Source organism: Pteronotus mesoamericanus, unplaced genomic scaffold (genome assembly GCF_021234165.1).
Source record: "Pteronotus mesoamericanus isolate MK-2021 breed Mesoamerican mustached bat unplaced genomic scaffold, CSHL_Meso_final contig_657, whole genome shotgun sequence".
Lineage (NCBI taxonomy): Eukaryota > Metazoa > Chordata > Mammalia > Chiroptera > Mormoopidae > Pteronotus > Pteronotus mesoamericanus.
Genome location: NW_026555229.1, coordinates 21,946,143 through 21,972,211, shown reverse-complemented (window position 1 = coordinate 21,972,211; position 26,069 = coordinate 21,946,143). Strand labels below are relative to the sequence as shown.

At 61.0% G+C, this 26,069-nt stretch overlaps 1 protein-coding gene across 7 annotated transcripts in view; it reads left to right on the top strand.

Moving 5' to 3' along the window:
- Positions 1-26,069, top strand: part of CTBP2 (C-terminal binding protein 2) — a 135,681-nt gene that overhangs the window by 85,091 nt on the left and 24,521 nt on the right. For 4 of the 7 annotated variants that reach the window (XM_054581674.1, XM_054581672.1, XM_054581673.1 and 1 more), the window contains one exon: positions 14,203-14,358. The exons of 1 other annotated variant lie outside the window; for it this stretch is intronic. In XM_054581674.1, the coding sequence (XP_054437649.1) occupies positions 14,301-14,358 (58 nt within the window). In that variant the 5' untranslated portion in view covers positions 14,203-14,300. Of the gene's footprint in view, positions 1-14,202; positions 14,359-21,745; positions 21,811-23,657; positions 25,267-26,069 lie in introns of those variants that run through there. 2 more of the 7 variants (XM_054581677.1, XM_054581671.1) reach the window with 2 other exon arrangements.

The following is a 26,069-nucleotide window of genomic DNA, read 5'->3' as shown; positions in this document are numbered from 1 at the left end:
GCTGGCAGCTCCACCAGGGGGGGCAGTTCCGCTGGAAGTCCGAGCGGGAAGTATTTTTACAGAGAGCTTGGCCGACCCATCTGATGAAAATAAGATGTTTGCTTTAGCAATTTGCTTCGTCCTGGAAACATCCCTGGACAATGCCAAGGCCTGGGTTGAAAGAACCATGCTCAGAATCTTGGGATGGTCTCAGGAAGGATGTTTTGAGTGAAAACAAAGCTGGTACATAGCAGCACTGTTTGCCTCCTCAGGAACCCCAGGAGAGTCCGGGATTGCGAGGGCCACAGGGAAGCTGGACCGAACCGGGGCTGGCTGCAGGGTGCCCGGGGGCCCACCTGGGCAGGCTGGAAGATTCCAGAACCGGGGAAAAGCCCCTACAGGCGCGAGGCAGCATTCCTCCCCCACCCCTGTGCCCTTGGTTGACGGGGTCTCTGACCGTGGGCCCCAGTCCTGGACTGGACACCTTGTCCTCTGGGATGGGAGTGGGGTGAGGCGTGTCTCCGGCGGAGAGGCCTTTCCCAGATACGGAGGGAGGAACGCCTGTATCACCTGAAGTCTCCCTTCGGCTCCTGGCCCTCCCTGGTCACAGTTCTGCCCGCACAGAATGCTCCCAGCCTTGTCCCTCGCATAGCAACAGGCAGGGATCCAGGCTCCAGAACTTCCCTCCCCGAGCCTGAGCTCGAGCACTCCTTCCACAGCCGTGGCAGGTGGGTCGCCTGCTCGGCACCGGGGCTGCAGGTGCATGGCCACGCACCACGGGCCTGCGCACAGGCAGGCGTGGGGAGGCGGTGGGACCTCGCAACCCTCCTGGCGAGTTAAGAGAAGTGGCCATTTAAGTCTCTGGAGACCTTTTCTTTTTAAGGCAGGCCTTGGACTCCAGTAATTTCGAGTGACTCCGGGCGTCTCCCTGAGGTGGGGCAGGGGCAGTGTGCGTGCCGGTCTGCAGGGCAAAGGCGCGGCGCTGGGGCGGCCGCCCGCCCCTCCCCGTGGGTTCCTCCGTGGGTTCCCCTGGCGCTGTCATGAGGGTGAAAATAGCACGTGTTGCCTGAAAGTGAATGTCCGTGTGGAGTGCGTGTGCCTCCACTGCGGGCCGAGCACGTGTTCCGATTCTCCACGTCGTTCGCTCTTCCAAAGAATGGTGTGGGGAGTGGTTCTCAGCGGGCGTGCCCAGCAGCTACTGGGGGGGCCCCCCGGCTGGGGGCGGGGGGGGCACGTTCACAGGGGTGGCGGCGGCCTCCGTGAGGGCTGGTCCTGAACCCCGCCTCACCCTGAGTGTCTGCCCAGAAGAGCAGCAAAGCCCGGCCCCCCGGACCCCCGCGCCCCGACCCGGCACCGTTGCCGTTTCTCACTGCAGCTGACCCCCTGCCTGACTTTTGATTTTTATTCGTTACATGGAACTGCTTGCCTCCTGCTCTTCGTGTGGCAGCAGCGGGTTTTTCCTCCTCTGTAAATGGACAACACACGCCAGAACCCTGAAACAACCAGCGTTTTCTACTTAAGCCTGGACTTTTTAAAAAATTCCCCTCTGGGTCAGCCGTTGCGTAGGACAGTTACTTAACGCAATCCACCGAACTGTGCTGTGCAGAAGCCTTCGGCCTTCCCCGGGCCGAAAAACCTTCTGCAGGCCGTGGAAGACCCCCGACCGGGGGACATGGGCTTTGACGGTCGTGATGTCCCCAAGAATTTGGCCAGCTCAGCTCTCCGGCCTTTCTAGAGGCTTGTGTGGCTTTGTGTTTTGACAAGGGTGTAATTAAAGTGCACCCTCCTCCTGGTGCTGGGTGGTCGGTAAGGACAGTGTGAAATCAGGAGTGGCGTTGGCACAAGGGCCGGCACCCAGAGACACCTTGGAGACACAACGCCGCGTGTCCAGTGCTGGCTCTGCCCGTGCCTGTAACCTTCTGGGGGCAGTTTTGTTGTGCCCCTGTTCTTTACAGTGGGAGCCTTTGGGAAGAACAGAAACCGTTCTGGCCGCTTCCCTGCCTGGTCTTGACAAAGAAAGGGTCTCGCTCCTCTTCTAGGTGGGGACGAAGCCGCCCCGTGTGCAGGGCTTAAGCTCAGGTAAAAGTCCAGCGCATTCGGCCCATCGGTCAGAGCTTCTGTGAAGCCCTGTGGGGGTCTGTGGAGAGCAAACAGCACTCATTCCAGAGGCCTCCACGGTGCTGGGACTCCAGTGGGAAGCCCCACCCCCGCCTCCGGGCCAGCCCTCTAGGCCCCAGCCGTGGGGCCTGTGTCAGAGCAGTCACAAAGGCCAGGCCAGCCCTCGCCCCAGGGAACGGGTGGGTTCCTGGAGGAGATTAAAAGGTAAGTTGGATCTTGAACACATCAGGCCGACAGGCTCGGGAGGCCAGGGTTTTTTGTCAACAGATGAACTTGGCCCTATTTTAAGCCGTGCATATTATGTACCAGGACTTCCTGTTTTTCCAAAGAAACCGCTTCTTTTGGTTTTTGTGATGATGGATTTATTGAAACATTTGCTATTCAAGTGACCCAAGTTGTTTTCCAACCAGAAAGTAGAACGGGAGAGTTTGTGACCCAGACAGGCAGCGTGCACGGCAAGAACATCACTCCCCAGAGGCTGCTCTCTCGGGAGCATTTGGCCTTGTTGGCTGCTGGGCGAATGGACGAGGCGCCAGTGGCCGGTCGGGTCCTAGACGGGCTCCGTAGCTCCGAGCGCGGCTGCCTGCGTGAGGGTGGCGGGCTGCTCCGAGGACAGTTGAAAGGGGGTTTTTGTTGTTCCTCTGGGCTAAGTCAAGCCATGTGCGGCTCTTTCTAGGAGTATCGGTCTGGCCAATCAGAGCCGCCCAAATCCCACTCACTTCCTGCCGACCTCTTGACACCGACAGATGTTTTTTCTTACAAGTGTCACTAGGCCTCTCTGCTTGCTGACCTCATCAAGTTGTACTGGGGCCATTTTCTTAACTTTTGTTTCTAAAAAGCCATTTAACCCTTCCTGAGCTCCCCTCTGAGAATAAGATAGCCCTGCCTCCTGTTTCCACCCCTTTCTCTCTGCCCCCAGAGCCGGGTGAATCCATCGCCAGGAGCCTCCCTGAGCCCCATGGACGGAAGGCAGCCGTGGGTCCCAGGGAAAGGCGCGTGGAGGCTCACAGGCCAGGCACGCAGTGACGTGCCGCCTGTGGGGGGCGGTGAGGCATGGGGGCCCTCGGGGTGAGCAGAAGCAGCGGCTGGCAGGGGCCGGCGTTGTTGAGAGTCTCAGGTTCCCGGTCTGTGAGAGCAGCAGGCGGACTTGGTAACTTCTCGAGTCTCAGAGTGTTCCAGAAATCACACGATTCCAAGAAGCCTCAAGCACTGCAGAAGCAAGTGTGCATCTGCGCACGCGTGTGTGGTTTTGTGTGCACACGCCCACAGCCACTCTCGGAGCCCCTGCGTTCCGGGCGGTGGGGGGGATGGCACGCCGGAGCGCCCCTCTGCCTTTTCGTGTCACAGGAAAGGGCTGCGTTTACACTCTGGACCTCTCAGCAAACTGCCGTTGATGTCACCTGCCTCCTTGTCCCCAGCTCTGGGGGCTCAGCCTCGATCGTAGTGCAGTTCATGGACCACTTCTAAGAAAAGGAAAACAAGAGGGCCGTTCAGCCAGCGAATCACGGGGGCGGGGGGGGGGCCGAGAGGCTGCATTCCCCCCATGCGGCCTGGTCCGCGATGCGCCACTTCAGCGCCCCGGGTCCGTGGGTGCGCATGAGTCCGAGCGAAGATCTGGCGCCTTGGCCTGGTCCCTGCGGGGTGAGCGCAACCCGGGAACTTAGGTCAGGTGCCTGCGGTAAGTGAGAATCCCAGCAGAGTTTCCACTTCCGGAGCCCATGGGGCTGCTGGTGTCGGGGGGCCAGCGTGTCCCCAGAGCTCACAGAGGGGCGTGCTACAGGCCTGGTGTCGCAGTGGGCAGCGGGGCGTCACAGCGCTGGGGGCCTTCTGTCTGCCCGCTCCCTCCTGCAGGCAGCTTGTGAACCTGGTGCCTCGCAGCTCGAATGTGTCCTCGCTCTTCCCTTCTGGCCGCCTGGGCCACCTCGTTGACCACGGTACAGCTGATACACCAGGTAGCGGGGTGTGCAGCCGGCCCCGCTTCTCAAAAGTCCGTGTTACGCCACGTATTGCGCTTTTACAGGAGACCTGCATCAGTACCTGCTTTCAGTAACGAAAGAAACATGAAGGGGATTTTTGCTTTCCCCAAAAAAGGTAAAAAGTGAAAACAGTGTTTGCTTTCGCGAGCATCTGTGGGTCAGCACACCCCTGGCGTCGAGGGTGGCATTGCTTACGTTGTGAGTCAGCAGAGTTTTGGTTTTCTGTGCTGTTCCTCATGGTTCGGTGGGTTACCTTTGGGTCTGAGGACGCTCAAAAATGAACAATTGCTTCGTGTACGGAAGTTCTCGCCGGGGCGCTCAGCTTTCGGGCAGCGGGGCACCCTGTGTTAGCTTTCTCGCTGTGTGACAAAGCACCTCAGAACACGGAGTCTGAGAACCACAAAACCCAGCCTCCAGGTCCCCCCGGGCCTCGAGTGCCACACCGCGTAGCTGGGCGCCTGGCTGGTGTCCTGCGCTGTCCCGGTCGGGCTGTTGGCCCAGGGTGGCCGAGTCATTCAGAGGCTCAGTTGTGGCGGTGTCCTCTCCAAGGCCACTTGCATGTTGCTGGCCGGACTCAGTTCCTTGGTGGCCGTTGACCAGAGGCCACCCTCCGGTGGTTGCCGCGTGGTCCTCTCCAGACAGCCGCGTACAGCCTGGCAGCTGGGTCTTGGGGCGGGGGTGTCCCAGTCAGCAGCTCTGGTCCAATCTCAGCACTGACACCTCACCGCCCGCATCAAGCCTGCCTGTCAGAAGCGGAGTTTGCCCAGGAAACGGATCCGGGATGGGCTGGTCCCTGGGGGCCACGGTGCGTGGATTCTTTTTCTGGCTTCCACAGCAAGGGGGCATTTGCCCCGAGCACAGAGGGGGCAGGCTGTGGCCTCGTAGGAGAGGGCGAGCGGCTCCGAAGACCCTCCAGGGACCCCTCACAATTCACATCCCCTCCCCATCCCAGAGGCGTGCCTGCCACGGCTCCCGTGGGGCTCTGGGGCCGGGCACTTGCTGTAGGAGCTGGGGAGGTCTTGGTACCTGTCCCTGCAGCCTTAGCCAGGGGTCCTGTGCAGGGTCGGAGCCTGCCCCAGGCCCCTGGTTCCTCGTGTCACTGGGCATAAAGGGCGCCACTGGCCAGCGCCCCCACCCCACGGCCAGGGCGGCCTCTCCGCTCCCTTTCAGTGTAAGCCCGGAAGCGTGCCTCTTCCCTTCCATGCGAAGTCACCTTTCCCCCCTGTCGTTCCCCAGATCTTCAGACCCCCTATACCCTCTTGCCCTGGCCTAGAACAAGAAAGGGCCCTGGCAGGTGCGGTGACTTGGCATAAGTGCTCCCCTTCCCCAGAAGTGTCTGAGACGCCCACTCAGCCTCCAGCTGAACCCTGAAGGTGCGTGACCTCAGACTTCTCAAAAACCAGTGCACACCAGCCTCGCCCCTTCCTCACTCCGGGCGCGCCTTGAAGGTGGAGCCCGTAGTTCTCCGAGGCCTCGGCGTCTGGGGCCGGTCTGGTGCACCAAGGCGGCCACACGGCGTGGCGGGCGTGGGCCCTGCACCTGGTCCCCCTGCCGGGGGGCGGGGGGTGCAGCAGCTGTGATCCAGAGGATGGAAAGGAGCCCTTCGACATCCGCTCTGTGGGCCAGCCCTGTCGCACCAGGACTCGGTGCGCAGAGGTGGGGGAGCCACACCCGCCCCCTCACTTCCTCCGCGGCCCAGGGGCCGCTGCAGCGGTGCCGTGCGTCGTGCCTGAATCCATTGGAAGCTGTTGACTTTTGAAGAAATGCTTGGGGTCAGGATTGTGTGCTGTGTTGTGTGTATTCGCGTTTTCTGGGCTCCATCACCAAGTGTCAGAAGAGTATTGTCCCCACTCCTGGAAGCTCTGAGGTCAGGGTGTCAGGTGTGTCCCCCTCCGAAGACTCGGGCCTCTCTTCCCGGCGTGTAGGCAGCCACCTTCTCCCTGTCTTCACGTTGCCTCTCTCGGTCCGTATTTCAGCCCACATGTCCCGCTTTCATGGGGAACCCGGGTGTGGTGGGTCAGGGCCCGCCCAGAGACTTCGATGTAACTTGATTACCTCTGTTGTGAAGACGCAGTGTCCACATAAGGCCACCAAGGTGCTGGGGCTTAGGACTTCACATAACTTGGGGGTATATTCTTCTCTTCATACAAAAGCAGTTACACTCTGTGGGCTCTTAGTTGAAAGTGTGAGTTACCGTATTTTGCCGAGTAGAATGCACACCCATGTTTTTGTGCGTTTGATACATGAGATTAGCATACGCGTGTTATGTAATCATTATACCCGTGTATAACGTGCATCCTTATTTTCCCTCAAATTTGGGCACAACTGTGCGCATGATACACGGCAAAACGCAGCGGGCACCTAGGGGCCTGCCTTACGTTGGCGTGGGCCCATCGGTGCGCGGTTCGGCTGGTCAGGGCAGAACACGGGGTCCTGCGGCGCCGGCGCCCAGGTGCCTGTCTTTCCCCACAGCGCCGTCTTGTGCCTCCTTCATGTGTCATCTGGTCCAGGGACATAAACAGTGTCCAGGTGTCCCCTACTCCTCGGAGCCTCCTTCCTGCCCCTTCTGGGTCTGGCAGGAGCCCCCGTAGGCACCGCACTCCTATAAATAAGCTCCGAGCAGGTTTGGAAATGGCCGCCACCTTGTCAGGAGTTCTTTGGGATCTCACGTAAGAGCGAGACCTCTGGGCCCACGTGCACTGTCTTGTCTGGCAGGTGATGGTGGCCACGTGCGCCCATCCGCCCCACCCCCACCCCCACCCCGCAGTTGGCCCTGTTCGGGAAGAACCCAGCTCATGGGGACAAGACTTCCCGACTCCCCTCCCCTGTTCCAGCAGCCTCTCTGTACCTGGGGATAGTTCAGCCATAGCTCAGAGCGTTCTGGGCTGCAGTAAATGGAAAGTGGCGTTGCTTGCCCACCAAAGACCAGGAGTCCCCTGGAAAACAGGTGAAGTAGTTGGTGGAGGCGTGTTAGCCCCAGGGGCACCTTGAAAGAGGAAAACAGAAGGAACTACTTAGCTTCTCGTTCCTCAGTGAGCAAAGATGACTTGGTGGGGCACACGGTGTCGTCCACTTCCCTTCTGGCCCACCTGACTGGTCTGGCCGCGGTTACGGACACGGACCGCACCGCCTCCATGCTGGGTCGGCCCCGTCCTCCCCATTAAAGCTGTGTTAAGCTAAAAGATTAGCCGCACGCTGTTTCATTTCCAGTCGCTAAGTCGCTGCACTGACAGGAAGACGTCCCTTTTTACAACTCTGGGGGACACCGGGAGCCCTGGGCAGCAGAGCTGCGCTCCGGCTAGGCCTCCTGGAGGGAGGGGAGTCTGGCTCCTGCTTCCCATTTCCATAAAAGTCTTGCGGGAGAAGAGGGCGAACTCGGTCCTCTCTGCTCCCGGGGTCCGGGCTGGCTTCCATGTGTGTCTGCCTTTGCAAGCAACACCTTGTGTTCTGAAATACGGGGCGGGTTGCCCCAGGCACGGGGAGCACTCGCGCTTTGGGGCCCCAAAGCGCTGAGCTGGGTGAGGGTGGGCAGGCCTCGCTGGGCTGGGCTGCACGTTCCAAACACGGTTGCTCAGGCGTCTTTCTGGTCTGGTCCTCAGCTGGCTAATCCCTGAACTTGGGAGGCTGGGTCCCTTTTGCTGCAGGCAGGTGGGTGGGTTTAGAGGGAGCTCTTCCTGCTGTTTGGTTTTGAGATAATTTTCCCAGACACTTTGCTTTCTAAAAACGGACAAAGGACCCCAGCCATCCATCATTTCGAGTCTGATAACTTTATCTCTACCAGGCAGGCTTGGCTGCCCCTGAGCCCGGGCCATGCCTGTTGGCCTCTCGCAGCCTCTCGCCAGCCACCAGGTGCCCCGCAGGCCTGGCGGGGTTGTCCGCCCTGAAGTGGGTGAGAGCAGAGTATCCTCCACCCAGAGGTCAAAGTGAGCCCCACCTGCGTGGCTGAAAGAAGGTCGGGGGAGGGGAGGGCTTGTGGTGTCAGAGCCAGAAGGGCAGAGAGGCTGGGGCAGGGGCACTCGGATGCCCACGTCCACTCCCACCCCCCACGTGCGAGGCCTTCCACAAGCATCCCTGGCCGGGTTCAGGCCAAGAGAGAGCCGTTGCGCTTGGGGGCGGCTGGTGCTGTGGCAGCCCCAGCTCCGAACGGCGGTAGGGAGGTCGCTGGTCCTGTGGGAGTGCGGGGACTGGCGGACTCGGGGCTCCCAGTTCGGCGCCTGCGGGCTCGACCTGCCCAGCCCTCCTTTCCTTCCGCAGACGGAAGCCGCGGGCACCCTGCCGGCGTGGGGATGGAGGGGCTGGTGCGCTGCGTCCTCGTCCCTTCTCAGAACTTGGCGATCCGGACAGACCGGCGAGGCCGGCTCCCCCTCTGCCGTGGTCAGGCTGGCAGGCGGAGGCCCCCAGCCACACAGGTGCGACGTCCCGGTGGAGGGGCCCAGAGAGAAAGCCCGCCCTCCTCCCGGGCCGCTGCTGCGGGCCCGGCCAGAATCCGCTCCTGGTGAGGTTAAAATCCACTTTTTTCCACCTCCCTTTCCCAGGGAGCGGATGCTGGAATGGCTGTGTGTCCTGGGGTCATCCAAGTTCCGCAGCGCACGCCGGGGGGTGAGGAGGACCGAGCAGCCACCATGGGTCAGGTGTGCGGTGGCCCAGAACCGGCTGTTTGTCGCGGAAACTCTGGCAGCCCAGCCCAGCCCAGCCCAGCCCCTGCGGTGTGAGCTGCGTCTCTGCCAAGTCTCCCCCTCTTTTCGTCGCTGTGGCTCATTCCTCGATGTGTCTTTAAACAAGACGCACGGGCTGACGGAAAATCATCCTTTGGGTGGCCTCTGGCCCTTCCTGCATCAGGGACCCCCAGCCCAGGGCAGCGAGCCTCTTGGCTCCGGGACACCCTCCCCAGAGGGTGTCAAGTTCCTGCAGCCTAATAGGCCCGTTTTCTTTGCTAGAGGAGACTGTCCCTTTTGCCTCCTAAGACCACGCAGACCTGTCCTTCCGGGGTATCTGGTCTCTCGCTGCAGCTTCTCGTGGAGTCCAAGTTGGCCTGGAGATGAGCAGGCAAGTCCTGGCACAGCCTCGCAGGTCTCCGAGCCTCTGGAGGCCGTGCAGGGCCTGCAGCGCCCTCTGCTGGCCGAAGGGCCCCATCGCCCTGCGCTGGGCCTCTTCCGGGTGGGCCTGCTCCGGGGAAGGGCTGGAACGGAAGGTCGGCCCCCCACGGGCTCTGTGAGCCCGAGACGGCAGAGAGCGTGCCCTTGCATGCGGATTCTGCACCTTACGGTGTCAGCAGGCAAGCGGGCTGGGATCTGACAAGGCCAGCAAAGCGGCTGCGTCCTCAAGGAAGGGGGCGCTCCAGGAATTCAGCTGAGTGTAGCAGGAAGTCGAGGCAGAGTGTTCAGAGTCTGACACAGAGGTTTCTAGAAGTTGATGATTTCACCATTGCTGTTTGTTTGATGACCAACTAATTCCTGTAATTGTTTTTATTAGGCATTTAAATGCAAGCGCAATTCATACACGTCAGACTAAGCAAATAACCCCAAGTTGCCTTGAAAAGTTCAGTCTTTCCCAGTCCCCACCCCCACGCTGCACTCCTTAGGCTCCGTGTCGTTAAGTGTCACCCAAGCTCAATGGTGCCGTCCGGAAAGCGGGCTCCTGGGGGCCCCCGGGTCGGAGCCCTTGGTGGCCTGTATCGGTTACCTTTCCCGGGGGTTTCACTCCACCCTGGGCCACCGCAAATGCATGCGGGCGCTTGGTGAGAACTTCCCAGCCTTCCGGATGCCGCCACGCCCGGGTGCTCACGTCCCACAAAGATTGCTCGCAGCCGATGCGCGGCTGGGCCAGGGTCAGGGCGGAACTGCTTCCTCCCCCCCAGAAGGTAAGGGCGCTGCCCCTTCACCCATTTGCCCAGACTTCTCGGCCGTTTGTCGTGCCGAAGGAGAGGAAGGGGCCAGAAAACTGGGAAGGAGAGGCGGGCCTGAGACCTTGACCCCAGCCCCCACGCAGGGGGAGCGACGGTGTCCTCTGCACCTCTCAACTCGAGTGCAAGTTGACTTGCCTCTATCCTTCGTATTTCATCTTGTTTGCTTTTATTTCTAAAGGGTATCTTATTAAAACGATAGTTACTTTTCAAGCATATGTGTATGTCAGGTGCTTTAAAAATGTGTGGAAATTCTCAACACAGGAGCGTCTCACGGTCTTCGGCATGGGAAGGCCAACACTGAACTTGAAGGCACAAACCACGTGGCCCGTTAGGACACCCTGGTTTGTCTCGGCGCAGGCCCCCTGCTTTCAGCAAGTGGGGTCCTCAGACCTGCAAGTTTTGTGTTTAATACCAGGCGACGCGTTCGCGTGCGGAGAGCCCTAGACACGCAGGACCCGCTCGCTGTTGCTGGCCAAGGAGACTGTCACAGAAGCGCCCTTCTCCACGCGCTCCCTCCTGGGGCGCCCTTCGCCCTCACACGACGCCCCGCCAGCGCGGAAAGACCTGCTTTCTCTTTTCTTTGACGTTAGGAGCTCTGCGCAGACGACAGGGTCTTCACGTCTCCTTCATGGCCCCAAAGGGTACCTCGGTGGGGTCAGATGCAAAGAATAAGGTCACGGCCCACAATTCCTTACCCAAGTCCAAATCGTAGAAAGCTCTGAAAACTTAAATTCTTCCGTAACCCACTTGGTGGCAGATTTGGACTGGCCTGGGCTGTTGAGGGTATTTTTTATATTCTGTATCTTAACCCTGTGGGGCGAGCGCATTCACAGGCGCTGGTGCAGAAGTGCCCCCCGTTGATTTGGGAGCTCGCCACAGTGCAGTGTGAAGACTGTTGGCTTTTTAAGACCCGCGTACATCTGAACTCTGAGGCGGGCCTGGCCTCTGGGGTTGGGAAAGGGTGGCGGGTCCGGCCTGACCGTGACCTGTGCTGTACGGGAGCTGTGTACTTCTGTCTGGGACAGCTGCGTTGCATCGGCCCCGGGAGACCAGAGGGTGGGGCCCGCGGAGCAGATTGAGGGCATGTGACCAGGGTGTGGCCTTGCCACCCTAGGGCTGGGCTGCCGGACAGTCTCTGGGGAAAAACAAACAGCTGTGCTCCCAAGACTGGAGTGGCAGGCAGGCTGCGCTCCAAGGGGAAGCCTGGGCATATGGTTCAGGGTCCTGCCGGGGCCCCGGAGCAGGGGTAGGAGCAGGGGGGTGTCTCTCCAAGGGAAGGCATGAGCCCAGGTCTGCTGTTTTCCACCAAATGTTTTCATGTGTTGGGGAGAAAAAAAATTCCTTCCTCCCTTCTGGGTTCTTTGGCTGGTGTTTAATAATTAAATTGATGTAAGACAAACTGGAGAAAAACAAAATTTTAATTTTGCACATACAAGAGCCCCATAAAAATACCAGACCCAAGGGAAAGTCGGGCAGTTGAGACTCCCCACACCAGCCACCGGAGCTGAGGAGGGGACAGGGCCTGGGACAGGGCCTGCTCGGGGCAGAGGGTAATTCCCGGAACACTAGGAGGTGCAGGTGTTTGGTAAATAGATTCTTTTAGGTCTCAATTGCCTTCAGCTGGATAACCCCCATGCCCAGGTGGCACGTTGTGGGACGGCACGTCCTGCCCCTTTCCACGTGTGTGTTCTCACATGATTCTCACGCAGGGACGTGGGTTACTCAGCCCCTCGTCTACAGGCACGTGGCCTGCTTATCCAGTCCTTCTACAAGGAGGGTCTAGAACTCTGTTACCACCTGCAGAACTACCGCCGCATGGCCGGACGGCTCCCAGCGGAAGTGGGAGAGTGCGGCGCAAGCCTCCCGTCCACCCTCCGGGCCTTGCTTGTTGTCCTGCTGGGGCGGGCTGGCGGGCTGGCGGGCTGGCGGGCTGCTCTCGTCGCTGTGATAAACGCAACGGCAGGAAGGTTCAAGGTATATGCGTACGGACCAGCACAGCGAAGGCAGAGGCCGGCGTCCCCGGGTGGACACCAGCGGAGACGCCCCCGCTCCCAGCGCAGCCCCCAGGAGGGCCTGTCCCTGGCCTTGGCGTCGGAGGAGGGTCGTGTTAATTACGGCCTTGCAAATAGCTTTCTCATTCAGGAGACAGAAATGTCACATCTCAAACATTCTTGCTTCAGAAGAAATACGCAGGAAGCTATCGAAACCATCAGGCCCAGGCCAGACCCAGCCTGGGGGTCATGCGAGTCTGGGCGCCCTGCCTGCGTGGCCCGCCTGAAGTCCGGGTGGGCGCCCCAGTGGGGGGGCGGGGTGTCCCGCCCGCCGTAGAGCGTCTCCCACCCCGAAGCCAGAAACAGAAGTCAGTTGCTTTTTTAAAAAAATTTTTTTTCACATAATAGGACAGATAATTTGTGTAAGCTGATGCTTGATCTTTCCTTTGATTGCATAATCGAGATTCTGCTTATCAATTTTTCAGGAAGCCATCTAATTATACAAATTAAAATTCAAAGGAAAGCAAAAAGAATGATTACGCCTCACTGGGGGAATTGCAGAAGGAGGGTGTGAAATCCATCTTGCCTCAGACGATAATGCTGTCATTTTTCATCTCTATGGCACTTGGCAAATATTAACTAATTAATTCTCTCGCCTCTGATGAGGCGCCTGACGCAGGCACTGGCCTCACCGCGGAGCCAAGGCGGGGCCACGCGCTCCGGCCGGCCTCCCAGTGGGGCTCAGTCCGGGGCCCCGTCCTCTGTCCCTCACCTCGTCTCTGGTTGGCCACAGGGGAGACAGACCCCCCCTCCCCGCCCAGCTCCCCTTTGCGTGGTTGCCCAGCAACAGCCGAACTGGGTTTAAAAAGTGCACCCACCGTCCCTGCACGCGCCCGGGCTTCCAGGCGGTGGCGCCGCGTGCTGCCGGCCAACCGTCTTCTTGCCAGGCCGCACGGTCACTCCAGGTGTGGGGATGTTGCATTAATTATTGACGTGATCAGAAACGGTGCTTCTGCCCAGCTCTTGTAAACAATCACATAATTACTGCTGTAAATCTTTGGGGTGCTTTCTCAGCTTCATTGCTGGGCAATTAGCCGTTAATTACCAGGAAGTCGCCTCCCTTTCCACAGTCAGACCGTCTGACCTTTGGTAGGGTAACCATATGTGTAATAGTCCTCATCACTTTTGTCCCCTGTCCCTCCTCATTTGCTGGGTGACTGAGGACAGCTTTCTGCCCTCTGTGCTGTTGCCATCCAGGTAAGACTCCAGCAGTGAGTCCAAAGCCAGGACACTGGGGGCTGCAGGTAACCTGTGGCCTTGGCCGGGACATGGATGAGCAGGAAACAAGGGTCAGAGCTGCCCAAAACCCACAGGCATGGACCCCTCCACAGACCAGCCCAGTGGGGGAGCCCCCTCCTCGGGCGGCATCTGGGGTCCCCTCTGGAGATTCCCACACACACCCCCACCACGGGGGACACCCCCCACCCCCGCCTTGTCTCAGCCCAAAATGCCGCAGGTGGGGCAGGCCCCAGCCCAGCCGCCTCGCTCCGGAGCCACAGGCAGCAGCTGGACCAGCCATTGCCGCCTGCGCCTCCCTCCCAGTGCTGGCGCGAGGCTTTCTCCCGTTCTCATGCGGGGGGTGGGGGGAGGCACAGTAAGGGGCTTGTGTTGTGCTCAGCGGTGCCTCTGACTCTTGGCCCCTTGGGGACAGTTTTGGGAAGTTCTGTAAACCACCTGGCGGGAGGCCTGAGAGGGCTTCGTGTGCAGCCCCAAGTGGCTGCATCTCAGTGCACATGTACCAAGGACTGGCCCCTGGGTGGTCCTGGTGGCCACTGAGCCTGCCCCTTGTGGCTCTGTCCTCTGCGGCCACACAAGTACAGGGCCGGCCCAGCTGGCTATCACTTGGTCTCTGGTGTTGGAGTACAAATTATTCCAGTTCAGATTGGTTGGTGATTGGTGGTTACAGCCCTGAAGTCAACAGCAAGGGACCCAGATGCAGCCGCGAGCGCTGTCCGGAGCCGAGAACCTGGTCCTGTGCGCGTCCCTGCGCTTCCCGCCACCAGGCGGGAGACGGGGCCAGGAGCAGCTGCGGCTCCGGTGCTTGAGGGAGGAGGGCCAGCGCCCAGGCGGCGGGTCCCCCCCGCAGAGCATGGTGGCAGCCACTTCCCGGATAGCCTGTTGTCCCATGCCCCGGGGTGTCCAGAGAGTAAGGATTCTTTTCTCCTTGTTTCAGGGTTCCTAGTGGCGTAATGCCCGCAGACTCCTGCGAGGTCCCTAATTCTTAGAGGACCGCTTTGCCTTTTGAATCAGAGTTGCAAAGTTCGATAAAGAATGGCCCTTGTGGATAAGCACAAAGTCAAGCGACAGCGATTGGACAGAATTTGCGAAGGTAAGAGCCAGCGTGATTGGCGGTTTTCAACCAAAGACGTGTAGCCCCGCCCTTGAATCCGTGACCCACTCACCTGTCTCACCTGGTGCCCTGGTCAGACTGTGCCACAGCCCCAGCCCCACCCCCACCCTAGCCAAGCACTACTCACCATCCAGCTGCTCTGGCCTTGGCTTTGGGGTCAGCAGGCCTAACCTTTGCCTTGGCCAAGGCCTGGCTTCCCGGGTGTAGGGGTGGGGCTAGGACGAGAGCTGGGGAGGAAGTTGCCCCAAGGTCCTGCCCTCCCCCACCCCCCCCCCCCCCCCCCCCGTTACCTAAGATGATTGTGCATAGGAAGGATGCTGTATATTAGGACCATCTTTTTTACTTCCTGAAGTTTCTGGGCTTGCTCTGTTTTGAATTAAGATATTTACAAGCATAAATTACACGATAATTCCTGAGGAGCCCAGCGTTGCCCCTTGTGATGTGTTCCCTTCCCTGGTATCTTTGAAAATGTCTGGAAGTGTTTTATTCATGAAAGAAAAAATAAACATAATTAAAATCTAATGGAAACCTGGGGACAAAACTCTAAAATGTTGATGAAGCACCATCCCTTCCTGATGAGGGAGCAGGAGGACCCAGAGTGCGGGGGTGGGGCTCTGAGCGCAGCCTCCCCTCGGCCGGGGGGTGGGGTGCGGCTCTGTGGGGCTCCCCGGCAGGGCGTGCCCGCTCTGGACCCCTCCTGCGCTCATGCGCTGGTTGGCTCACCGACTCGGGGATGGGAGTGCACATCCCACCAGCTGTCCGTCTGGAATTGTTTGTTCCCTGAGTGGATGTGGCCCAAGCCGCGCGGGGTAGAGGCTTCAAAGCCACACTCTGCGTGTGCCTGCGCCCCCCCGCCCCGCCCCACACCCCCCCCACTGCTGCCGCCACCGGCCTCCCGGCTGCCGGAGCAAAGGCGTGCCCCGCTGTCCCCGCTTTCCCCGGCGTCTTCGGGGGTGGGGGGGAGGTTAAGCCTTTTTTTAAAAACCAACATTTAAAATAAAACTCTGCACCTACGGACAGAGGGCTAGGGTGGCATACCGGACAGCAGCAGCCCCTTCGGCTGTATTTCCCATCTGATAAGCTGGCCGATGGCTTTCTTTTTGTGGATACCTCTATGGAAATGCACGGGTGTGTGGGTGGGTGGACTTTTCCAGAACCCTCTGAGAGAAGGTTGGAGATACAGCAGTTCACGCTGGAGGGCCTGTGGCGCGTGTCCCCTTTCAGGATCCTTTCCTGTGTAAACATGCCGCCACCGTCCCCCCGGGGAGCTGAGCCTCGTTAGGACGCTATCTACTGCAGACGCTGGCGTCCACCTGCGTTTGGCTGGTTCCCTGGCCTTTGCAGAAGCCAGCCGAGGACGCGGTGCATTGAGGCCTTGTGTCTCCATGGCCTCCATCATCATGAAAACTGCCAGGCCAGTTGGTTTGCAGGACGTCCCATAACCTACGCTCCGCTGATCGTGTGGGGATTTTTAAAATTAACTTTGGGCTTGCGCTGGCAAGGCGCTTCGATTTAGGTTGCTGTGTTCCCCGCTCCAGAAAGTTCTAGTCATCAGCGTTCCAAGGTTGGTGGCAGGCGTGCCTGGGGGCGGCTTCCCCCCGCCCCGCCCCCGCCACCCCACTGCTCCTTGAGGGGTGGGGTGGGAGCCGAGAAAGGGACGGAAGGGCCGCGACCTCTCCTGGGGCCGCCTCTCAGACCCTCCCTCCCAGGCGGTTGCGTGGCCTCCCGCCCACTTCTTGTAACAGAGGTTTCAGGGTCACCTTCCTCCAGGAGCAGGGTTCCTGAGACAGCAGCGGTTCCCTATCTTAAAAATTTCTCCATAGTCACTCCCAGACAGACACCCAAAATTCAGCCACTCGGCTGTAACTTCTAATCCACAGCCCAGAATGTTTGTTCAGCAAGTGCAGCCGCTGTTCGGGGACCCTTCCCTGGCGCACCTCGCGCTTATGGACTGATTTAGCCCCTTTCATAGCAGAGGCGGTGCCTCCGCGCAGGGACCCAAGCCTTGGTGCCAAGGGAAGGTGGGCTCCGTCCCGCTCGGTTTGCCCAGGGCCAGCCCAGGCTGCGCCTTCGCCCTGGGGTGTTGGCTCTGCCGACTTCGCACAGCGGCTGGAATGCGGCTGCTTCTCAGCAGCCAGCCTGCGGGGCTGCATCCGAATCCGCTGGGATAATGGCCTTGCAAGCTGACCTAAAAGCCTGATTTTAATTTTTTTTTCTTTTTTTTCTTTCCCCACAACTGTTCTCTTTTGATACATGTCATTTGTTCTCCACTCTTTCTCGATGCCTAATCTCGGAGCGCACCAGAGTGCCGTTGTGTGAGGGTTGTTAAGGGGCTGGGGCTGGGGCCGCCTGCAGACAGTCACAGCCCGGGCTCAGGCCCTGCTTCCCCACGTCTCTGGGGTGCTGGTTTCCCCGCCACGGAGTCCCTTTGCTGGCGCGACTGCCGCGTTGCGTTTGTGACCGGCCCCACTCAGAGTTCACGCCCTCCCTGCGTCAGGGCAGGGCTGTGTCTGAGTGGCCCGATGCCCCCGGGCAGAGGAGGCCTTAGCCCAGGAGCGCGGAGAGCGCGGGTATGGAGCTGTGATAAAGCGCAGTGGCTCTGCTGGTGCCTGTCGCTTCGGACACCTCACTGAGGGTCACGGTGGAGTAAGTCACTACACGCCTCCTTTCCTGTGGCTGTTGGGAATATATAATGTGAAAAAAGTGGAGATTTCATTTTACTCCCTTTCGTTCGAATGTCTCATGCGCTTGGAAAGATGGTGCCAGGGATTCTCTCCGCTGAGCCCCCTGCATAATGCAGCTCCAGAGGGGGCGGGTCCTGTCCTGTGCCCGTGGGGCGGGGCTCCTGAGCACAGAGAGGCTGCGGCGGCGGCAGAAATGGGCTGTGGGCCGGCTGTGGGGAGCGGGGAGACCAGCTGGAGTCCGAGACAGTAGCAGATCCTGGAGACATTTCCTGTGTCAGCCGTCACTGCGGAGAATAGAGCGTCTGGTGTGAGAGAAAATGCTGCAGGGGGGGGACACTTCCCTGTGTCATCCTGCTCCTCCCGCCAGGATGGGCTCGTCATGGAGACAGTGCGTCTCCGAGGAACGCGTGCGGTCCCAGGACGTTCAAGAAGCAAAGCTGTCTTGGCGGTTCCGGGGGCCGAGGTGCCTGGCGCCCCCGGGGCAGAGGATGGGCCTGCTTCCCTGTCGGAGGGGCCCAGGCTTGGGCCACGGTCATTTTGGCTTTATTTGTGAGCGGTTTTGCTTTCCCTCTCTTTTAAGAAGTGCAGTACAGAGTCACTCCTCGTGTTGTTTTCTGGGGCACCTTGTTAAGAAACAGTGCTCAGGCGGCGTCTACGGGCAGTCCCCGGTCGTCTGCAGGACCTGTCTCTACATAGCCCCAAAACGCGGATTTTTAAAATGGGATTCGTAATGTTGCTATACGTTATAATGATGTGTTTGGATCAGGCAATTATCCGCATTTCCAGTAATTATGTGATTACTGATAATTACCTTAGTTGTGTAAATATACAATAGTCAGCTAGACAAGTCTTAAAACTCTGCAGTGTAAATGAACGCACAGGGACGTGATGCTTCTGTCTCAGAGGCTCACAGAGGCGGCGGGGACGGTCCTGCGGGAGCTTCCGAGAAGTTCCTTGCAAGGGACTGAGGCCCGTGTCTTGCTGCACCTGGTAATGGTCGGGCAGCCGTAAACCGCAGGCCTCGCTCCTCCCGCTGTCGATGCTGATCGGCCTGGCCGCCCTTGGCAGATCGGTTCGGTCCGCCAGTGCTGGGAGCGCTGTGTGCCCCGCGTCTCCTCTCTGGGGGCCGGAGGGCGCTGCGCGCCCCTGTCCCTCTGGCTGTGTGGCTTGCTCCTGGGAAGGGCCGGGGCATCTAGTCTGCATTGGGGGGACGTATGTGCAGGGTGGTCCCCCCGGCCCTTCACACCCTGGAGTGGGTGTTATAGACCCTTCCAGCAGCTGGACCGTCGGTCCCCCACGTCACGAAGCCCATCTCCTTCCTCTGTGCTGGGGCCGCGTCCGACACCAGGGCTGTGGGCCTGCCTTCCCTCTTATGTGCATGTCCGTGCAGGTGAGTGCGTGTGCTCCAGTGTGGGACGGGCTGAGCGGCCGGGCGGTCCTGGGCAGGGGTCCGTGGTGACTGTGTGCACCCAGGTGTCCTGTGCCCCGTGCGGAGCCGTATTCGCAGGTCCCTATGTGTCAAATGAACGCATGCCACCGGGGCAGGAGGGACAGGACTCGGTCACAGGAGGGGGAAGCCTCGCGTGAGCGCGCGCAGGTGCGTCCCCTGGGCTTCGTTGGTGGTGGCGTCGCCCGGTGGGTGGCCGACTCCTGCGGACCAGGGTCACACGTGACGGAAGGTGGATCGAGGGAGCTTCCTGGAGGTGGGCGGTTCGAGCTAGACCCTGGAGGCAGAAACGATCGGGGCGTCCCGCCAAGGGGAGAGGGAGGAGTTCTGCAGTGCCCCGAACGCGGCCCGGGCGCGGAGAGCGGGAGGCGAGGGTGGCGGCGCCGGCCGGAGGAGCTGAGGCCTCCCGGGACGGACGGTCACTGGAGGAAGGAAGCGACCATGCCAGGGACTGCACCGGGGGGCTGTCCCCGCCACCCCCGCCCTGCGCCCCAGCTGGGGTCCCAGATGCACCGTCTGCTTCACCAGCACATTCAAAACACGCCGTGGACAGCGAGCTTTCCATCCCGTACCTAACGAGGGGGTTCTCTCCCCTTAAGGTTCATAACCTCAAAGACAAGTCGGGAGTGACACGCGAGCCTTTTGGTTTCACTTTAAGAGCGACGAGACGTTGAGCCACAAGAGGGCCGGCCCCGCCGTTGTGCCGCTGACCCTGGCGGGCGGCGGGCGCAAAGGTCCAGCTCGGGGCTTGCGGCCCCTCTGGGACGTTGCACTTGTGACCCACGGCCTCTGTGCTCCGGGCGTGGGCCTGGGGGTGCGCGCCAGCGTCCCAGGGTGTGACCACGCCGCCCCTTCGAGGACCAAAATGCCATCTCAAGCCTCCCGAGGCCGCCTGGACACCCTGCCCCCACCATGTCTGCTGCTGCCCGGCTGCCCGCGAGGGTTTCCACCTCTGATGTACGTCATCCTCCTGGTTCCTTCTGCAGGGGACACCGAAGGGACAGGAGGAAGGAAAGCTTTTAAAAGTGGAAAGCTGTCTTTAAACATAGATTCTAAAATGCCCGACAGAAACAAACCAACCCACAGTCTGTGCCCCGTTAGAAGAAGGAGGTGGAGCCGCTAGTTTAGGCCTGTTTTGGGCCGTCTCTGCGGGAAGACAAGGCTGTGACCCACTGACCTCAGCGTTGTCCCCCAGGGGCATGGCTCTGGGAGGCGGAGGGCGTGGGAGCTGCATCCTGGGCTCCACGGGCCCAGGGCGCATCTCGGGGTTTCTTACTTCTGCCTCCACTCCCCGGGCTGCCTGGGAGGAGGACGGCACCGTGGGGTGCCCGCACGTCAGGCCTGGCTGTCCCCGGAGGACACTCAGTGAGGCCCAGTGGCCCTCGTGTGAGTCCAGCCTTTAGATCCACCATTCCACCATAGACCTGTGGTTTGGTTTGGTTTGGTTTGGTTTGGTTTGGTTTGAAGAAGTGAGAGCTTGACCCCAGGGTTGCACGTCTATTGTCCATTCTTTCCCAGGGGATTTCATCGCTTTTGACCAGAACACGACATGCTCGTGGGTGATTTGCCCAAGGACTGACTGCTCCATGGGAGGGGGGTCAGTAGTCACCCCTTCTCGTTTCCCCTGCTCTTCCAGAACCTTCTAGAGACATCACAGAGTTTTCAGGTCCCCACAGTCAGAATTGGTGTCTTGGGTTGTGTGGGAAATTGAAGAATTGGCTTTGGGAAGGGTCACTCATCACCCTGATGTCGTTCGCGAAGCGGGATCGTACTTAGCTTCGTTGGTCTGCAAGAGAATTTAGGCTGTGTATTTCCTAGTTTTGAGACAATGGCTTTTTACTTCATATAGTTTTTGTGGCGAGAGTGTTTGCAGAATTAAAAAGTCTGTGAGACCCATTCCTCTTTTGGAAATTGGTCCTTTCCTGCTGTGTTTATTCAAAACGAGCACTTTCCAAACAGCTGCGGTGTGCCTGAGAAAGCTGCCGCCGCTGAGCGGTGCGGGTCCAGCTCCGGGCTTTCCCACCAAACACGGGAGAAAGCTGCCGGCGCCCCTGCCGGCAGAGGGGCCAGGCCCTCGAGCCGGGTGGCCGCTGAGCAGGTGGACCTGGGGCCGGCCGCCTCCCCGTCTCAGGGCCGGCCGCGGCTTTACTTACAAGCGGCCGGCGCACGGCCCCGCTATGACAGGGGCGCGGCTCCTGCCGGGCTCAACAGGCCATGTCTGCGCCTCAAGTGGGGGCTCAGCATCCTTGCCGCCCGATGTGATGGATTTTATTACAAGAAGAAACGGAGAAGGAAACACCATGGGGTTTGGGGCGCTGGCAGGCACCATCCGTCGGCCAAAGGCGGGGGCCAGGCTCCGGCCAGAGCCCGGGGCGCCCCCTTTTTTTGAGGCGTGTGAGCAGTCGTCTTTTTAGGAGTTACTTTCTGATACTCAAGTAGTTAATTTTATCAGTGGCATATTCGATGATGTTGAGGGGTTTTGGAAACTTTTTTAAAAATGACAGCGGTCCCCCTTTTCCAGCAGGGTGGCCCCAGTCAGGTCAGGAATTCTGAGAAGCAGGGTGTTGGCTCTGGAGTGTGACTGTGGGTCCCTTGCCCCGTGGCCCTGGGCCCAGCCGCCAGCTCTCCATCCCCAGCGCCTGGGATGCTGTGCAGTCACGCCTGCCTGCCAGGCGTTTGTGGGCAGAACACCTTCAGCGGGGCCTGGAACCTGGACATCCAACAGATGCTGAAGCCTTACGTTTAAATGTGCTGTAAGGGAAACATGGTATCAGAGATGCCCCGTTTCTGGTCACCTGCGAAGAAGGGTCAGGGCTGCTGCTGTCCATCCTGCCCAGGCAGCCGGGGCTCCGAGTCCACCCTGGAGGCCGGAGGGCACGGCCCACGACTGGAGGGGGGGAGAATGGGGCAGGCTGGGGGCTGCCCGAGGTCTCTGGGCAGCGCCCTTGGTGGGGCGCAGGGCTGTCCCGGCTCACGCCCCAGGCTCGTTTCCACGCAGACCCGTCCGTGCGCACCCTCCGCGGGGTCTCCGGTGCAGCCCCTGGTCCCGGCGTTGGGGGAGGGCGCATCGGAGTCAGGCCCGGAAAACAGTTGCCCACGAGGCTGGGCCCACCTGCCACCAGCTCCCCGGCCGCCCAGCGGTGCCAGAGGATCCGCTGTAAGCAGAGAGCACTCGTTTCCATTTAGTTTTGGGTTCTGTTCCTTTTTTTAATGTATCTTCCAGGTGAACACATCCTTGGGCTGGGGGTAGGACGTGTGGACCCCGACTCGTGTGGTGCGTGGCCGCCGTGGGCCGCGACGGTGAGTTCGCCAGCAGTGGGGCGGCGGGAGCCACGGGGCCGCTTCTGTGCTGGGAAACCTGCGTTTCTCTGGGCGGCTTGTCGTCTTCCTTCCCGTGCAGCCCAGGCAGCAGGGCCCCGGGAGAGCGTTCGGGTCTGTTCGCCGCCTGCGGGGCGCTTTCTCAGATAACCTGAGGGCTTTTCGGCGCTTTAGGGTCAGAAGGGGGGTCCGTGGTGTCCAAGTGATGGACTGGCGTCCATCGGCGGTGTCCGGGAACAGGGCTCTGGCCTTCGGGGACCAGCACATTTTGAGGAATCGCGTTGGTTTGCACAGTTTGTCTCGAAGTGTGATGTGTCGGTCTGGACACGGGGAGACTGGCTGGGTGTGCTGCTCTTGGAAATTCGCCTGCGCTGTGGCCTTTCTCGTGAAAGTTCCGGCTGAACCTTAGACTGAGAGCGATGTGGGCGGGGACAGACCTCGGCCAGGAGCGCCGGCCCCAAGCACGCACATCTCCTCGTTCCGGAAGGCTGTGTTCGCGCCGCGACCCCTTCGTCACAGAGAGCCTGTGGCGGTGCTTCGTGGGGACACGTTTAAGGAAACAGCGCTGTGTTCCTGTTTCGGGCGGTCCTTACGCATTATTGGACCCAAGTCCCTAGTGGGCCGTGAGATAGTGACCTGTGGGGATATGGGAAATGCCCCCAAGGTCTAGGCCAGGCCTCCGCTGCAGGAGCTGCGCTTCCCTTTCAAACAGATTTAAAGGAAGATGCGCTTCAGGTGTAGCTACTTCCACTGTTGCCTCGTAGCGGCCAAATTTGGTCCACGGCCTCTGCTGCAGTCTTAAAATTGCCAGTTCTAGCCCTGGCCAGTGTGGCTCAGTGGGTTGCGCGTCATCCTGCAAAACCAGAGCTCACCGGTTTGTTCCAGTCAGGGCCTGGGCTGCGGGCCGCTCGGACACCGGCGTCCCTCTCCCTGTCTCCTTCCCGCCCACTCTCTAAAACACAGACATACAGCCTTTAAAATGGGAACGTCCAGGTCACGCACACACACAGCCGGCATTTTTTGTTCTCTGGTCGTCAGTAGTAAGGGGCCTGCATTTTTTGGGAACAGGGTAAGACTCCCCCTTGGCGGGGAGCTTGCAATGCGCCAAATTTGTCGCCACGGGGCCACCCTGGAGCTGGGGCTCCGTGCTGGCCTGTTTCTCGGGGCGCCTCATGTTCTGGGACCGCGTGAAATTTTGGTCTCTTTACCCTGCCTGCCTGTTCCCATTTAATTTGTTCTTAGCCGAGTGCAGTGGATTAACATTTCATCGGGGAGGATTGAGATTGAATCGACATTAAAGCCGTCTTTCTGCTGTTTCCCTTCTGTCCCTGTGAAGCGGCGGGGACAGGGGGGCAGGCCCCTCGGCGGGGGCGGGCGGGGGGGCGCTCATCCGCAGAGTGCCCTGTGAGGACGAGGGAGATAAGCTGGACCTTCCGTGTGAAAAGAATTCCCACTCGCAGGCCGGGAGGCCTGGATGGAACCGGGGCGGCCCGTCCGTCTGGAGATGTCACATGGAACAAAAGCTTTAGGGTTTTATTTAGCTCCTAATCCTCAGGGCCTGCGCCATGTGAGCGCAGCGGGCGGGGCCGGGCTTGGCAGCCTCCCTCCGGAGCTGAGAAGAAAAGGCCCGTCCACTGCTGTGGGGGGGAGGCGAGGTCCCTGCGAGCGCTTTGTCTGCTAAGGTTTCGAGGATTAATAATTCAGGCCGTCCTCTGCAATAGGAAACCCGCCGTTGGTTGTCCGCGCCGGCTTGGGAGGCCCCCGCACAGCCCGGCCGGTTTTGATGTGTGTGGCTGAAGATCCATAGGGAAGGACCTCCGCCTGTGCCCATGCCGGTGCCCAGCAGGCATGTCGGCATCGGGCGCTCTCAGAGCTGGGACGCCGCCGGCTGGTGCGAGGACCCCTGGGCGGCGGCCGAGGCTCCGGGCCGCAGCGGCCCCCTGGCAGGTGGAGGCCGCGAGGGGCCCTGGTACGAGCCCGCGCCCGATGTCTGCCATGGGGTCTTCTACAGCGCGGTGGCCGGCAGGAAGAGCTCTGTCCCCGACTTCACCTTTTACGACAGCAGGCAGGCGGTGATGGCCACGCGCGGCACCCTGCTACCGCAGGGTTACTACGGCGACCCATCTGGAGCCGCGCAGGTGCCCAGAGAGCCGCGCCAGCACCGGGACCCCGCAGCTGGCCGCTCCCTGGCCGGCTGCGGCGTGCTTGGCACCAGGGTGACGTGGGAGCAAGTGCAAGGCCGGGCCCCTGCCCTGCGGGATGCCGCCCACCTGTGCCGGGACCCTGCAGGTAAAATGACGGCTTCAGGGCAGCGGGCGCAGAGCGGGGCCTCGTCGCCCTCGCGCCACGCCGGCGAGCCAGCCCACGGCAGGTACCGGGCAGAGGCGGCAGGCTATGCCGCTGGCCAGGTCTACAGCGACATCGGTGTTGGTGAGAGGCCCGTGGACCCCGCCCCCGCCAGGCAGGCGGCCCCCACGTGCCTGGTCGTGGACCCCACTAACGCCGCTGCCTTGGAAGATGGCCCGGGGACGGTGCCGGGCGCCCTGAGTCGCGGCTACGGGCAGGAGAGCGTCCCCACCAAGATGGCCCATGAGAGCTGCGAGGCTGACCTGTCCTGCTTCCAGGAGCCCAGCAGCACGAGCGGCGTGCGGCCCGAGTTCCTGGCGCTGCTGCGGGCCGAGGGTGTGGCGGAGGCCACGCTGGTGGCCCTGCTGCGGCAGGGCTTCGACTCCCCCGCCGTCCTGGCCACCATGGAGGACGCAGACATCAAGTGCGTCGCGCCCAACCTGGGCCAGGCCCGCGTCCTGGGCCGCCTGGCCAGCAGCTGCCGGGCCGAGATGCAGCTGCGGAGGCAGGGCCAGGCGGCGCCCCCACCCCGGGCCCGCTCCAGCAGCTTCAGTCACCGCGACGAGCTCCTCGGCGACTGGTCCTCCCTGGGCGCCCCAGGCCTCCCGCCCCAGGCCCTGGGTCCCCTGCAGGCGGCCCCCACCCGAGCCGGGGACCTGGCGCGCCGCCCCTCCAGCGCCCCCTCCCAGCACCTGCTGGAGCCGGCAGCCACCTACTCTGCCCCAGGGTCGGGTGCCCACGCCCCTCCCTTCCCCTCCAACTCCGGGTACAGCTCTCCCGCCCCGTGCGCCCTGACCGTGCGGCTGGGCGCTCCGTATCCCCCGCAGGCGGGGGTGGCCCTGACCAACCCGGGCCCCAGGACGGCCTACTCCACGGCCTACACGGTGCCCATGGAGCTGCTAAAGCGGGAGCGGGCCCTGGCTGGCCCCCCCGGCGGCGCCCAGCTCCTGCAGAAGTCCAGCGTGTCCGCCGAGCCGCCCGCCCTGCCGCCAGCCAGCCAGAGCCTCCACATGCCTCACGCGCCCTATCAGAAGGTGGCCCGGCGGACGGGGGCCCCCATCATCGTGTCCACCATGCTCGCCCCGGAACCAAGTAACGCTCCCTCCCCGCCCTGCCTCCCTGGGTATGCTGAGGGGACAGGCAGGAAGGCAGGAGTCTGAGCGCGGGGCGGCTGGTCCTGGCGTTCTTGGTGTTCTCAGGCCAAGCCCAGAGAGATCCAACACACACAACACGGCAGCGTGGCCAGCTCCCAGCCTAGCCCATTGACACGGGGACCCGTGGGGACCGCGCGGCCGTCCGCTTCTCTCGTTGAGCTCAGGTCGATGTGTGGTTTCCCTTTACAATCATGAAGCATGGCTCTGTGTTAGGGAGGATGGAGGACAGACCAACGCCATCAGCTCCTCAGGGGTGGCTGCGGAGGGGTCAGGCCCTGTCCGGCACCGCCTGCCACACACCCCCCCACCCCCCGCCCTAGGCTGTGCGCCGTGGCGTGGAAGCGTGCCGCTGAACGGCCTGCGCTGTGTCAGAGGCAGGGCCGACGAAGCAAGAGGCTGGGGTCCTTAGAACACCCTCTCCCAGGAACAGTGAGCCTGGCACACTGGGGGGTGGGGGGGAGCGGTTCTGCCTCCCTGTGGGGAGGCTGTGTGTCCAGGCTGAGGAGCAGACAAGGGGCCTGGATGTTTCTGCGTGATTTCTGGTGCACACCCCCTTGGGCGTGCTGGGGCGCTCCCCGGCGGGCCCCTCGGAGCCCCACTTAGAGTTTTTGTTTATTCTTGGATGGTGTTGAGGTGTGAATTTGTCTCCTTTTCTTTACTCTTGCCTCCCCAGCATAATTTTTAAAAATCAAATGTTTTTTTATATTATTCCTGAATAACGCTTACTAGAGGGTAAAGATG